Genomic DNA, 16673 nt, shown 5'->3' on the forward strand with positions numbered 1-16673 from the left:
TGAGAAGGTTTGCCAATTCCCCTCAAGGCTTGTGCTGAGATCATGTCTGGCAAACCAGAGAAGTGCAAGACCTTGGACAGCTAAAGGGGAAAAAAAAAAGTAGAAATTTTGTCAAAAATGTAACTATTACCTAATATTTTATATTTCAAAGGAATATTTTTTCCCCTGTCCCTCTGTTTTTTTCTATCAAGTGCAGATAACTGTCAGTTCAGATGGGAATGCTGTAGCTGTGTCAGTGCCATAGCAAAGACAGCCACGAAAAGTCTCCTTCACCTTTATTTAAGATACAGAAAAAGAAGAAGGAAAAGGTTGAGTATTTGCTGCAGGATTTTACAGGCTAAACATGCATGATCTCAAAAATTCAAGCTTTGTTTCACTGGTATAATATACAGTGAGATTCCTGACTGAGGGCCTTTTTCCTCTGAACCCACCTACTCTATTTAAATTAAACTGGTAGGTCCCACAAATTTATGTGGGAGCTTTCTCCACTGACCATTGGGGATGCTTCTTGCCATCTCAAACCACCATGGCATACTCTATAACCAGAAGCTCCAGCACTTATTAGGCACAACACTGACTTTGAGAGCTCTTCTTTTCTTCCACCAGCTCACAACCAGAATGATCACACATCCTTCTTGATAAGCAAGAAGTTTACCTACCAAGTTTTATGAAAAACAAAAACAAGCCAAACACCAAAACCCCCTACACATTTTTACAATCAAGATACTGACCTAGGAACAATCTCCCCTGGAGAGCAGCAAAAGCAGTAAAGCTGGAGAAGACATACTGAGGCCATTTCATTCCTGTAATCCATACATGCACTCTAATGAGCTCATCATCCATTACAGTACCTCTGTGGATTGAAGTCTTATTACCAGAAGTCTGCAGGACCCTTTTCTATGCTACTGGAAGCTTCACACATTTAATGAGGTCTGTAAAAGCTGCAAGGCACCTTCTTAAAAGAAAGTGTTCTAATTCCCACTGAGGCAAAAGGCTGGAAATCCCTCAGCCAAGCAGATAAAGAGGGGGATGAATTTCCTGCGATGGACATACAGTTGTTGAGTGAGCAAATACAAATAAAAATGGATTGAGCCAATGACTGCATCTCAACCCACCAGAGAAACTGCAAGGAGGCTCTCCATAAGTAGAGCCCTGAACCACTGCATTGATGCTGATGACTTTAAATGAAAGAATTGATCTGGCAAAAGACAAAATAATTAAAAATCATTACAACAGTAATTGGAGATGTGACCTTTCTGATTGCTCTACCTCTGCCTGTTTCTACACACCCCTTTCCACACCAGTAAGGTGGCTGGGCTTTATGCCAGGAGTAAAGGAGCATGGGTTCATGTTTTAGACTTTAAAGCTCTGTCAGCAAAATCAAGATTGTTTCTTGAAATAGCTCAGACCAGAATTCAGCTCAAGGACATTGTATATGGCCAGCATATCCACTGAAGTAAAAAGTGACTGTGAAAGCACACAACTGTTTTATATTTAGCCACCATGGCTGAGAGAAAAGGATTGGCCAAGCACTCCTCTTTCTTGGGAGCGCTGCCTAGTCAGTCACCTTTAGGTCCAGCCTCACCAGCACCTGCCCTGCCTAGTCCACAGTGCTAATCTTCTATTCCTCATTGCCTTATAACTTGGCTGAAATATGTAACTTTGCTCCCACTATGGCAGGAAATACAGAACTTTTTGCAGGATCAAGCCCTTCTGAAGGTATATGTAGATGACTCAGTTTAGTTTGACTTTAAATGCTTTGCAAAGCAAGATTGAAGAACTTTAAACTACAAGGCGCATCATACAGCCTACTGGTCTGTAATGCCACTATAGGAAGCATGCAGGACAGAAATAAAATATTTATTTATTTATATGATAGCAGAGACGAAGATGACAGGCATAAATCCAGTTCATTTCATCCATTCCCAAATCCCACTGAAGGGCAAAATGACATCCAGAGTGCCTCCACTCAGCTCAGTCTAGCCCTTCTTTACACCTGTCATTTATCCACTGCTGAACATGCATCCATGCAGCTTCCACAATCAATCCCTTTGTGTAAGCAGTAAGGCTCCTGCAGAGAACACTGGAATGGCTGCCAAGAGTTCTGCTAATCCACAAACACACCATTATTTCCCTTACTACTTTCCTGATGAGACTTTAGGAAATGATGAACATTTTCCTCTATGGAAAGAAAAAAAAAAAAAAAAAGAAGAACATTTCAGAGAAAGCACCTTTCCACAGCTGAGAAAGCCAGAAGGACATCTATAAATAAACTCCTTCCTAGTGTTCTCTCAGATGGAGCAAACTGACAATCAGCACTGCATGTAGAATGGTGTTCAGGTACTTAACTCCTATTTAAGGACAAAGGCATCAGTGAACTAATGAGAGGTTTAGATGACCAAATACAGCTCTTCTAGAAGGTCTTTGATTGTAGGAGCATAAGTAGATGAAATAAATTCGGGCAATTACTTTGTTGTCCTTGCAGCACCTTTTATAGACTGAGCTGAAATTGCTGAGCATAATGCCCCTAAAAAAAAAAAACAAACCACTTGCCAATCTAAAGCTCCATCTTTTCGTGTTATAGCAATAGGGTTGAAACCAGCTGATGCATAGTCCCTCAATAACCAGGAAACAAGGCAAGGAAAGCTGGGACTTTGAAAAGAGGGTAAAGGATTGCTCATTGAAAGGCTTAAAAATTTAGGCACATTTCTGAGGTTCAGCTAAGTCTCACCAGATCCTCATTTAGAAGCATATTGTTTGAAGCAAACCCAGTGATATAAACACTGGCTCACATTGTATGTCACTCAGCCACTGTCCACTGCTGCAAAACTGAAGCTCCCAAAACAGGCAGAAGCATCCAGGCTAGGATCAATCAAATTTTCCCTCCCCAGTCACAGGGTAGGGATAATTCTCACCAATGTCTTTGTGAGAGTTAGGAAAACTTACTGAAGACTTGAAGCAAGGCTTACATGGCTCCAAAACATCTTCCTTACACCTTCTCCCTCTATGCTATTGTTTGAGCAAAAAGTATTTCTTTCTTTTTGCATACCTTGCTTGACTGGTGATAACTCAGCACACTCATGATGAAAATGAGCATTCTGAGTTTCTTTAACCACCAGTGAGAATACTGAAAGTCATAAACAAAAAGTAATTCAGGCAATTAACAGATACAAAAAGTTAGTGGGGAAGTCAAAACAAACAAAACAAAACAAAAAAAACCCAACACCCACCAAAATACCCAAACCACAAACCTGTCCATATAAAGAAGTGGAAAGCTTACCTTTGGACCTGCTGGCCCAGGCAGTCCAAATGCTCCTGGCTGTCCTGGTTTACCCTGGAAATGACAGCAGTATCAGTGGTAAATGCAAATCACTTCTCTATAAAGGCTAGTATGGCTCAAAACAGTCACACATACAGCCTTAGAAATGGAAGCTCTATTCAGTATCTACAGTCCTGACTACCACTACCCAGAGATGTGAAAGTTTGTACTGTGCTTTCTTCATAAAAAAATGAAAGCAGAAAGAGACAATCCCAAAACTGAAGCAGCTATTCACTTGGTCTTCAAAACCACTCCTCAAGTAGCATGAATTGAGTTCCCTATGTTGTGAACAGCTTGCACCAACTACAATCTACAATCATAATTCCCTAGAGATAAAATAATGCATTTGATCTTGAATAGTCACCTTGAAGTGCAATAAACAATTCCTGTAAAAACTCTGCAAGTCCAAGTATGTCACTACCCAATCTGTCACTGCCATGTGTGACATGATGAAGTTGCTTAAGTTCTGGAAGATCTATTGGAAAATGTCACAGTTTTTTTCTGAAATGGGATGTGGCACAACATAGAAACAGGATGTAATAGGAAAAAAAGAGCTTTTCTGCTAGGTACCACTACTTTTGCATTTGCCTGACCTTCCAATAAGCCCTTTCCCTAAGTTCCTACAGTTGCTACCAAATGACTGCCACAAAGGGACAGTAAATGATGATAAAGGTTCAAAGTCTGGAAAACGTTTTGGTTTTATGCCTCAACTGTAGTCCTCTTTAAAGGCAATATTTAGTATGTTTCATCCTTCTTTGAGCTTACCTGGCTTCTCCTCTGCTTTTTGCAGTACACAAGAGGAGTTCAGATTCTTCTTCTGCGTGACATATCCATTTCTCTCACTCTGTCTGTTGTGCAAGCACAGGATAGTTCCCTGCACCCCGCCATGACTCTTTGCCAGACTTAAAACAAATAGCCAAGCTCTGCATCTGCAGCTATTAACCAACACAGCCGCAGCAGCGAGTCCCAAACCACAGGCTGCCATGACTGTCCCCTTTCCCATCTTGATGAATAATCACAGAGCTGCCTCAGGAGCTCTCAGGATGGCTAATCCATACGACACTTGCCATTGCTGCAAACATGCGATGCAGAGTGCTGGGGCTATTAACCTCCTGCCATTTATTTCCACTCTCCTAAAATGGCTGTACAAATCCCCAAGACATGTTCTACTCAATACAGATTGATTTCCACTGCCTGCCTTGCACTGAAAGGCAAGGATTACATGGGAGGAACAAAAAGGCTTACAGCTTCTCCTTTTGCTCCATCCTTCCCAGGGGGGCCAGGTGAGCCCAGGGAACCCTGTAGCAACAACAGAATTATCATCAGCAGAATATTAACACCCATTTCAAGTGCAAGGACATGAGTAACACCTTAAGGCAAGAATAAGGAGAATCATTTCAGCACAAACATTTATTATTTACAGTCTCTAGAGGAGCTGCTGCTGACATAATACACTATAGCCAACTGATGAGCTGTTAATGAGAAACTAAGCACTCTTGGCCACTTACCTCACTTAAGAATAGATTAATATAAAAGCTCTGCAGCTAATTAGACACGTAACAATTGAGTCATCTTAATATCATCTCCTCTCAGCTTGTCTATCATTTCATTGTCTCAAAAAATTGCTGTTTGGTGACTGAATACTACTTTCTCTTATTTTTTTTTCTTTTACTCCTTGGTTGTACAGCATCCATCCCAAAGCTCAGACGCCTCTAGGCACAGCTATAATGCACATAAGTAACAAGCTTAAAAGTAAACAGAAAAGAAGTATGCAAAACTCAAACAGTCCTCAGAAACTATCCTGGCAGCCAGGAAGAGAGTCTGAGAGCTGTGAACATGCAAAGCCACAGAAAACAAAGGAACAGAAAACTAGACACCACTTTTTTAATCTTCTTATGCATCAGGACAACTGGGACTAAATATGTTAAGCTTGGCAACACCACAGCTAACAGTGACTGCAACAGACAGAGAAAAGGCACTTTTGCTGCATGCAGCTGGCAATTTAAAGAACAAATGAAAAGAGAATAGACACACAATAGGAAAGCCAAATGTATATGGTAAGGAAGTGGCTCAGTGTTTTTATTTCCAGGCACTGCAGCAGTTTCTTTTCAAGTGCACTGTGAATAAAGGCTCAAATGAAAAACAGATACATGCATTGCAAACTGCTGCTCTGGGCTCTGATTAAGCTAATCTCTGGCTTGCTGTGCATCACTTGGAGGGGAAATTTGCCTTGCAGTCCCAAACATTTACCATTTTACAAAAGATGGAAAAAGTTTAAATTCCCTTCTGTAAATGTCATTTAAGGTGTGTCTGAAAAATGTGACTGAAGTAAATACAAGTTGATAGAGCAAGCTTGGAGCAGGGCAATTGTTTCCTTTTTTTTTTTTTTTTTAATAAGATGTTGACAAGCAGATAAAGACTATCTCAGTCCAGAAGTAACATTCAGTGCAATAAAGGGCTTAATAATCTTTGGCTTTCTGTGTGTCATACTGAAGAAACACTGGTGTTTCTGTATGTGGAACATTAGTACTGAGTTTCCATTATGTTTCACTCTTCTCTAATGTGTTTTGGAGTTTTACAAAGTTTAGACCAAGTCACGCTCTTGAGATTTGTCAAATGTGGCTGAGTATTGTCAACAGGTTTCAAGGTTTTAAGGTGAACCTTGCTGAAAAATAGTACAACAGCACAGACTCCTTTTTCTTAGTACTTTGTAAGCACCAACAATACAGAGGTAAAACAAAAGACTTAAAAGTGGCCTGTATTCATTAGCCTTCCACAATAGTTCAAATTTAACTCCTTAGTATCATTATAGAATTATAAATACATAATTATGACTCAGACTTACTTTTTCTCCTTTATCCCCTTTCAGTCCAGGAAAGCCAGGTGGACCTTCTTCACCCTAAAATACAAACAAACAAACAAACAAACCCACATCATACAAAATGCCATACAATTCTGTGGTATATTTGTTAATTTTAGAAGGCATAGTTACCATCTGTTGAGCATTGAGGTCAAGTTCTATGCCTTGCTGCAAAGATGTTCTCAGTTACCTGTAACTTGCCTATATTTGAACAGTTTCATTTTCAATCTTCCACTCAAGCGTCTTCCTCTTATTTTTTGTAAATAACATCCAGAACCAGTTTTTTTTTTTTTTTTCCAAGAACAAGATTAAAGAACTATTCTTGTCATATGGAAGTATTTGAAGCATAGAAACATTTCACTGAGAAACTCTCCTGTTGCCACATTTCAAGCTAGAGAGTCTCAAAATTTGCCACGGCCAACCTAGTGCCACACCAAATTTCCAATGGTATGGAATTTTTTTGAAAAACACAAATGTGGGAATTTTTTTCCCTTCTACCTGCTCACGGCAGGCCAAAATGTAAACTGGAAAGCCATTCCATACAGAACTTATCAATAAGGATTTCTCATAGTCAATAGCTTCACCAGAGATTCAGAGTAGGTTTCAGCCTACTGTGAGGAGAGCAGAATTATGCCTGCTGTCACAGCATACTTGGTCACTATCCAGCATCCTGCCTGTACCTGTCCTGCATGTTTATGCTCTGGCTGATAGCATCCAGGGTCCATCATTGCTGTATTTTACAAGAGGCGTTGGCATGAGTCCTTCAATGGTCTGCTACTAGTTCCTCTGCTACCTGACACAGTGGACACTCATTTGTTGGATGTAAAGCCATCAGCACTGCTGGAAAACTACATGCCATGGAGCAGAGCTAAGCAACTGATAGGTTTTTGTCCATCTGTTTTTGTTACAATCTAATAATACAAAATAATTTTGCTGAAAGAGCAAAATTGCCTGTATGTACACGTAGCCTACATATTTAGGTAAATTCAGGCCAAATTCTGCCACTTTCAGGATTTTGTGGTGTTTTTTTCCCTGCCTGAGTAGTCCAGCAGACTTTGGTGGATGTATTCCTAGGGCAAGGTTCCAACCAATGTCAGACAGCGTGACAAAATCCAGCCTTATTTATTTGTAAGTATATTTGGCACTTAGAAGTTAATAAAAGGCAGTATCTGGAAAGCATCCATAGTGTATATGCAAATTAAAGTCATTAGATACTTTTATAATCACATTCCTTGCTAACTGAACCTTCATGAAGCACTCGGTCTAAAATTTTCAGTGCAGCTAGTAGTAAGAATTAGATCTGCTGTATTTGAATGACTCCCTAATGAAACAGAAAAGTCATCAAATAACAAGGAAATCATTTGCTCTATGAGGTCAATAAAACTTGAAGGAACCACTGGTCCACGGCAAAGTGTGCAACATAGGTGAGGGACATTTATACCTTTTCTACACAAATTTAGGGAATATGGTTTCTTTTAGTCCCTCCCCCTATGAAGTAGCAACTCCTTGGCACAGCTTAACAAATTAGTCATAGCACCAGCCTGTAAGCTTGATGCACAGTACTCACAGCCATTTATGCTAGACAGGATCTCATGAGGTTTCAGATCCAGCCTCCCATTCAAAGTACCATCAACAGTGAATTCAGACCAAATTATTCAGAGTTTATCCATCTTGGTGTTGAAAACCTCCAACAACACAGTTACTTCTTTTACCACAGCATCTATTTACTCCCCTCAATCACTTCAGTTAGGTCAGCTGGGTTAGCAAAAGAGCTTATCTCTCTCTCCATCACTTGTGGATTGAGGTGGCTTTGCCAGTGCATCCACCCTAGGGAAAGTTGTAATTGGAGAATGATAAAATTAGCTTAAAAAAAATATTTTTTTTAAAAAATAATTTCACAGGGGTATGAAATAACATTGTGTAAGAAGAGTTCTTGCTGGAGAAGTTACGGCGCCAGCAGTTAAGCTCAAATGGAAAGCAGAAGATTTTCTTGGGTCCTTTCCTCTTCCCAGGTTCATGAGTGTTCTGCATTTTTCTTACCCACTGGAAACCCAGCCACGTTTGTTTAGTTTCATCTTCTGTGCTGCACAGCCAGTGTGCTGCACAGCCAGTGGCCTTTAATCAAACATTTGCAACAAAGTTATCAAGAGAATAAACACCTTCATTAGCTCGCTGTTGACAAAATATTTGTCAAGAGAACCTAGATTTGGCAAGCTGCCATCTGATCTAAAGCAGCCAGAGGACCTTTTTTTTTTTTTCAGTATGGATACGGAGTACAGACAGTCACATGAAAGCAGATACTGCCAAGCAAGACAGAGTGGGCAGTCAATGAAAGCACTGAAGTCATAGACCGACACAGACCTGACACAGAAATTACACAGTGCACATGAAGCTAAATATTTCAACAAATGCCAGTTTTTTAGCTTTCAGTAGTTGTTCTATGATTATTTACTTGAATTACATCAACCTCATTTGTTCCCTGCATTGATCACTCTGCTGAACACTGTGTGAATAAATACTAAAATGATAGTTACTACACTTCAAAGCTCTGTTTAAAATTGCAAGCAATATGTAAATACAATAAAGAAATAGCAGGAGCAGAGAGCACAGGCCAGTGAAGTAGCTGCCAACCGATCAGCAAGTGCACTGGGCTGAAGGATCCTGGCACTATAGTGGGAAACTGGGTAGGCTTCAGCAGCTGGCATGAAGCTGTGGTGAAGAAAAGCCCATTACACTCCTTCCACCAAGGCCAGACTAGGTTGTGACACCGAGAAGGGCAAAAATAATATTATATACCCACAGGCTGGCTGCAATCCCAGCCTCAGTACAATGAGATTTCGGTGGTGACACACTTATCTGTTTATGCCATGCATTTCTGCTGCCACCATCTACTTCACAGATAACTGAACTTTGAAGGCTGTCCCTTTCTGGAAAAATATCCGGACCAGAGCAGAAAGGTAACAAGGACCAAGATCTCCAAGGAACTAGGAAGAGGCAGCAAAGGTAGAAGAGACTATTGTTAAGGAAGGCAACAGAGTATAGTTTCTAAGGCAGCTTTTCTTAGGCTTATCCTATGTTTTCTGGAGTAGTTTTACACTGTAGGTGGGGTGACCTATTGCTTCCCTGGCCAGTAGATTTCTGTACAAAAACTTGAACTTGTAGGTTGTTGTGCCTGTGAGGAAGTTCAGTAATAAGTATGGCAGCTTGGGTTACAAAGTTCCTAAAATACCGAATACTGCAGTCTCTGAGGATGCAGCACTAGACAAATCACTCTGAAAACTCCATCCTTCATTCCTCAATAATGGATATAAATTATTCAAGCAAGTTAGGAAGGGTTTATGAGCCATATTAAACCAAAAGTGTTAAGCAGAATTCAGTAAAAAGTATAGATTTTTATTTGCTTGTGTTTACTTTTTAATAGAAGTGTTCAGAGCCAAAAAATGGACAGAGAGCAAGGCCTAAGAACTACTTCTGTTCTTTCTGGGGGGTCCCAAACCAGGGCTTACATAAACACATGGTTTATGCAGAACCAAGGTACATCATGAGAAATTCAGAGCACAGCCAACTCTCAGCTGCTGCAGAGGTGACAAAGAATAAAGATACACCCCTTGGCTTCAAGCCATTAAATATAGAGGGGTGATCTGGGGAAATATAGACACAACCAATCAGGTTCCTTCATTGCTTTGTGTGCATTAGCAGAGTTATTTCATTTCTACATTTGAGCAAGGATGTCTTCCTGGTATGTCACATGGTTTTGCTAGATCAAGCCAGCTCGATAGTGACCACTCCATGGCAATGAAGGTTGGCTCTTTTTTTTTTTTCCCTCCTTATAAAAAAAAAACAAAACACAACAAAACAAAAACAAAGAAAACCCCAAACAAAAAACACAAACAGAAAACCCACCACACCTTCAACTACATGCTCACCACCCCACCTGAACATTATGTATATGGTCTGTGACCAAATTATACCTACATCTCGTGTAGATCTTCGCATAGCTCAGTGAAGATAACTATGAAATTATAAAGCAGATAATCTTAATTGCTAGGTGATATGCTCCATTGAGTGGGAAGAACTAAAACAGATTTCACCATATCCAGTCTCATTGCAGAATTTCTCTGAGAAGAGACCTACAATGGAGAAGGGATCTGCAAACATATGGAAAGACACACAGACAGAATAATTCCATATTACCTGATCCTGGAGAGGCATCAGAAGCACACAAAGGAATAATCCCTAAGTGATGTTTTTAAGCAATCTACTCAAGTTCAACTGCTTTGCTTTCCTCCACTCATAGCTCCTCAAGCAGTTGCCAAGTTTACAAATATTTCTTCCAATCTGAGAACAGCTGTGGCCTATAATCACATATTTTGTTTCAAAGTCTGGGTTGTGGCCTATGTTAATGGAAATGAGAGCAAACTAAAGAAAATAATGTGGAAAAAAATCAGTCCAAAACATATAGTTAGATTCTCATTTGCTTGTCAAATACAAGTAAATCACTGGACTTTTCCTTCAGCTTACAGAGTAGGTGACAGAAGACAGATCATTCTAAGGTCAATTCCATATATTGGTCTAAATCCAACACAAAAGTGCCACTTCTCTAATCCTAAAATGAAATGAAAATTTCTAACCTTGTCACAAAACATTAATAAAGGTACCACTGGGAGACCTTCAAAAATCTGTCAGGTAGAACCCCATGAATCACACAGTCAGCATATTGACAGTTGCACAAACTGGGGGATCTGTATTCAAGGTAGGAGGCAAAATAGCAAGAGCTGCAAAGAAACAGAACAAAATGGGTAAGATGGAATGGAAACAGAAGCAAAACTGTACTGTGCAGTGTTACCGATTCACCATTAACACACCCCTCTCTCCTTCATTAATTAACTTCACAGCATCCCTGTGAAATGAGAAGGAAGTTATAACAACTGCAATATTGTTTTCCTCTCCTGAGGGTTATGAGTCAGAGATACAACTGAGCAGAAGACATATGGAAAGTCATGGAGCAGGGAACAAAGACAGAAACTCACTCTGGAATTCTTGTGTCTTAGGTCAGTGCCATAATCGTAAGTTTTCTTTCTCCCAGCTCACTGGCCTGCATTTAAACTTGGCAATCTGATATTCACAAAGAATAAACTAGAAGATCACAGGTAAGCAGCCTACTGCTGATTCATCATTACACACTAACCTGTTCACTGTTTGATGAGAAAAAGTGAAGAAGAAGAAGAAGAAGAAGAAGAATAAAAAATGTGTTGCAAGCTGAGTGTGGTCTACAGACCACATGTGAGAAGACTTCAAAGGCAACACGTGGTCTGGAAGGATGTAATATCTTTCTCTTCTAGGTTTTTCTATGCAGGAGTTACCAACTTGAGAAGGTTAAACTGAAAGACTTCACAACTTTGCTTCCAGCAGTGACACAAAACAAATATTAACCTGATAAATATTGTAATTTTTTGAGTTTGTTTTTTTTTTTTTTTTCAGAGTAGTGAGGCAAAGAGAAAGGTTTCATTAAAAGCTGGGGATGATCTGCAGATAACTGAGAGGCAGAATTGCAGTAGATATATGTCACCCAGCTCCATTTTCAAAAGCTGCTGACCTGAAAGGCAGCACAAATGACTTCCATTCTCCAATGCACAGATGTAGGATTCTATTATCTTAATGATGCTAAAACCTAGTATCTTAGCAAATATAACACCAAAACTGGCATTATCTTTTTCTTGCACAAGAAATAAGACATTTATTTCATCTTGGAGTTCAGTTCATTCTAAGAATTAAGAAAATCTCTACTGGGTCTGTATTATATTCTGATTTAGTAAATAGAAATGTCATGATACACAGGGGTCAATAGAAGTTGTAGGTTTGGCTAGTCTACCAGGAAACCCAGCCCGGTATGCAGACAGTTGGTGAAATCAGAGTTAAAGGCATTTTTTGTACTGCAAACCCATCAAAGATTTTATTTAATACATTGCATAGAAGTCAATTGTTCCCAAAAGGTATATTCTAAGGAGACCTTGACTTTCAAGGGTTTCTGAATCCTTGAACCTTATGATGAAGATCATGGACTGTATCATGAGACCACAAGGGTGCTTCTAACCTTTCATCATACGATCCTAGTCTTTTTTCCTGAGAGAGCAAGTGCCTAATTTTTCAGGGATACTAAGAAATATATTTCACCGAAGGAACCTGAACCCCCATCTTTTCATTGCATTGTGTATTCATTGCATTGTGTATTCATTGCTGTGTAGCAATTTAGCACATGGTCACTCATAAACCTGGCAACAGAGCATAGAACATACATCAGAACTTACCGATGTGGAAAACAGCTACACACTAATCAAGGTGGAGTTCAGAATAGCCTGGAAACATCCTAAAGAGTTCAAAGCTGTCACTGGCACCCAAGATCCTGTTCATGGGATTCATACCAGCTGTATCCCTACCACAACACTCCTTCACTCCCTGTATAAGTAATCGCTGAAAGACTGCCGTGGTCAGAGCCCACTGCTGGCTCAACTGTAATCACGTCAGCCCCAAGTGGAATACTTGAAGCAAGCATCTACCTCTGCAGCAAACAGAGCTCAGGAGAGTACAAAGAGCTTCTGTGTTAGAAATATTTTTGTTTAACAGCTAGAAGAGTTGATCAATCAGTTCCTGAAATATTCAAATCAAGAAACAGTCAAATGCTTGGCAGACCAATTTATGAGTGAACCTACTGAACAGGAGGTAGAAGATAAATGTAATCAGCTGGTACCACAATCCCACCACACAGAGGAGTAACCTGAGAAATAAATTAGATAGCAATGGGTTTGATTCCCAGAAACTGGACCAGTCATTCCTTAAATTTTAGTTTTGCTTGTTTGCATGGTTGGGGCAAGAAGATCCTAAATTAAAGATACATTTTTTTTTTTGACACTTTGAAATGTGAAAAATATAACAGCTCTGCTCTGAAAGTTTCCTTGTCTCAAAGTACAAGCTAATGCTCCTTGCTGGCATCTGCCATTGCTCAGGACCAAACAGCTTCCCTAGAGCTAGAGGCAAAGAGTTCACTGAAGTAGAAAAATGACACAGTCATATATCATGACATTGATTAATTTCTATCCTTATATTTATAAATAGCACACAGAAAATAATTCTGCTCTTGTAAATGATTTGTCACATACTGGTTGATATTTTGCTTTGCAAGAAAAATCTGTTAAATATTTTCACTCTGCTTCCAGGAAGTTCCTGATACTTCAGACCTCCATACATCCCTTAAAAATTTCAGTCACTCTGGGAAGAGCACATTCAGGGAGAGCAGTACTGTGGCACAATCCCTTGTCAATCTGCTCTTAATCATCTGCTGCTACTGGTATTCCACATTCACTCCTTAGTGTTTATTCTGATCCCTTACTGAAGTAGGTAGAAAGCTCTTCCTCAAAACTAACCACATTTAGTCCATGATTTCTTCTCTCCTTGCAAAGTCCTTTCATTTCAATCTCTCCTTGCTGGTTAAATTTGCAAAAAACACTGATCATTCTTCTCATTCCTACCTGCAATGAACAACATCTCTTCACATCTTTTCAAATATCATGCCCAAACCAGAGACAGCATTCTGTCTCAAGTCCTGACATTAGAACAGGATGCCCAGGGAGATGATTGAGTCACCAGCTATGGAGGGGTTTAAAGGTTCTTCAAATGTGGTGCTTGGGAATATGGTTTAGGGGTGAACTTTGTAGAGTACAGTTAATGGTTGGACTTGGTGTTCCCAAGGGTCTTTTCCAACCTGAATGATTCTGTGGTATCATCACATACTTATAACTTTCAGAGATATGCCTCTGTTGACTGCTAAACCGACCTGAGCCTGTCAATGAAGTCTTTGACAAAATTATAAATCATTTTGGTCCAATCAGGTATATTTCTAGCCCTTTCTCATCTCAGAGTGCATTATGAAGCTCATGATCATCCTTCTCATTTTACTTGAACACTGATGTACAAGAAGGAAAAAAGCTAATGCCGAGATCTCCTATGGAGACAGTGATAAAGAACCAGAAATACAAATTTGAGTCTATAGAGACCCAGACCCACTCAGAACAACGGATGAATCAGATTGTCAACCACCAACAGTCCACATGTTGTTTTCCAAGGAGAATAAACACCCGCAATGAAAAACTCCATGTTTTCCTTACCTGGCACTTGCTACTATGTAAATGTTCATAACCTAGCAGGGTCTTACAAACAAATCTGTCATCAGTCCGTCAAAATAAGAGACAACAGGCCTTGTGGATTTTGGGACACATAAAATCTCTAGGCAGTGCTTAAAAAAAAAAGGATGAGAGACCCAAAAGGGGAAATTAAAGATGTCCAGGGCTCTACTTGGGCAAGCAAGAAACATGGTGCTGCCATGGTCTCACATGCAATAACCTGCACCTTCAGAGAGCCCTTGAATAAGGCACCTGTACCTTCTCAGCCATGAACAAGGACTCTCAGACTGGCAACAGCTTTGATCAGTGTAAAGGGAAAATCTGACTGCTTAACTAGATAGACATGAGAACATGTAGCAAAGAGACAGGCAGGAAACATTTAAGATGTCTTTGATAGACCAACAGTAGCAATTTGTTCCATGTAATGCTTGAGCTCTCTGTGATTCATTATGGTATAAGATCCACTTCAGAGTGTATGCTTCAGACTGATAGAAAAGCTTTTTTACTTTCTACCTATCAGGCAGCTAATCCAGACCTATCTATTGCAATATAACTTTCAGCAGCATTCTGCATTTGAAAAATAGTTATCAATGACAGAATCAAGGCAATCTGGCTTTTCCTCCCCAGCTCTTCTATCAGAAGAAGCACAAAGTTGGCAAATCTTTCACACATGCTTCCTTTCCACACTGCCAGTGGATCTTGGCAGAAAAATCAGCTGAAGAAACAAGTGCTGGAGACATTGAAAACAACTGGTTGCCAGTAGATGTCATTATATACCAGCAATGCACCTGCCAGCCAGGGGCCAATGCTGCAAAGAAAGAAATGTTTTCTAAGTTTATGTAAGGAAAAAAACAATTAAAATACCAAGTTACTAGTATTTTTATATTTTTACTCTGCTGAGAATTAAGCTGTCACGATGCACAATTACTATGTGATCTGGCTTCGAGTTGTTTATTACCATCTGCAGCTGTTATTCTGGGGCACAGAAAAACCACAGAATTTATCTAAACCCCTCTAATTATTGTTAGGAAAACATACTCCATAAAACCACAGTTATTTAGCTATGCAGAATGTACTTTAAGTACAGTTAAGAAAACTCAAAAATACTCAACACGCAGACTGAAATTGCCATACACAAGAGGATTTGGAACATACTGGGAGTAAGTAAGGCAGATACTAAAAGGTGTACCTCACCTTTTCATCAGAAGATAAACAAAAGAAATCACAGATGCAAACAACTCCAGTGAGCTGTATGACAGCCTTATAAAGTGAATGAGGTTGTTATTATACAGATGTTTAACTGCTGGACTTAGAGGTTAAGGGCTGAGTGACCTTAACCAAATGAAATCAGTAGCTAAGAATGGTTCCTGAGAGAGATGGTTCCCAGCACAAAAAATAATAAGAAAAAATCCTGCAAATATTGCACTTTCACTTTTCATTACCAGTTCAATTTGAGCTATGCTCACATTATTCTGCAATAGAGTAAGAAGATCTGAATGCTAAAAAACCAAACCCTGAGGAGGTAATGTTTCCACAGCCACCATCTCCAAGGAACACCAATTATTGGGCAGTTGTTGATAATTTTTGGTGGTTTTTTTTTGGTTGGGTTTATTGTTGGGGTTTTTTTTTGGTTTTTGGGGTTTATTTTCAAATTTCAGACTCAACAGTATCTCTACACTTGAAGATATCTTCCCATCATTTCACTGCCAAGATGCGCTCACTGAAAGAGCACTGCCCACTGACCTGGATGCTGAAGCACAAAGGCTTCTGCTGCCAACTGCTTACTTATGCACTCACAGTTATCCTTCAACTCACCAGACCTGGATAAACTGGGTGGCATTTAAGAATTCTGGAAGTTGGTGTTTATGTCTGAACACCACAGCAGCCCAAACAAGGCTTGTAACTTCACTGAAATACCTTCCCTGTGCTGGGCTCAAGGTTTCAGCAAAAGCAAGGACTGGGCCAGCCTCTAGACAAATGACATATGTCTCTATGAACCCCTTTCCCTTCCCAAAGGGAAAAAGAAAGGGAATAGGGAAAAGAGACTTACAGGTTGGAAAAGAAAACTAAAACTGATTTAATGCAAATGATAACCAAAAAAAAAAAAAAATGTATACAGCCCAATACTGAACTCAGTCTCCCCGACGGCAATCACCCTCACCACTGATGCTGTGGGCAGGCACTGGGGAAGTCCCAGACTGGACTAAGATGCAGATGGGAGCTGGATTCTGGAACATGTGGATCAGGATTGAAGGCAGAACAGACTCCTCCTTGGACCAGCCATTCAAGAAGAAAGTTTGATCCTCGTAATCCCTCA

The 16673-nt window shown here is 39.8% G+C and overlaps 1 protein-coding gene across 1 annotated transcript in view; it reads right to left on the reverse strand.

The window, feature by feature from the left end:
* COL22A1 (collagen type XXII alpha 1 chain) overlaps window positions 1–16673 on the reverse strand; it is a 186369-nt gene that overhangs the window by 91451 nt on the left and 78245 nt on the right. Inside the window, exons 12-13 of the mRNA XM_054385294.1 lie at window positions 4565–4618; window positions 3281–3334 (exon numbers count right to left, since the gene is read on the reverse strand). Of these exons, the coding sequence (XP_054241269.1) occupies window positions 3281–3334; window positions 4565–4618 (108 nt within the window). The remainder of the gene's footprint in view (window positions 1–3280; window positions 3335–4564; window positions 4619–16673) is intronic.

The sequence above is a fragment of the Indicator indicator genome, chromosome 12 (genome assembly GCF_027791375.1).
Source record: "Indicator indicator isolate 239-I01 chromosome 12, UM_Iind_1.1, whole genome shotgun sequence".
Lineage (NCBI taxonomy): Eukaryota > Metazoa > Chordata > Aves > Piciformes > Indicatoridae > Indicator > Indicator indicator.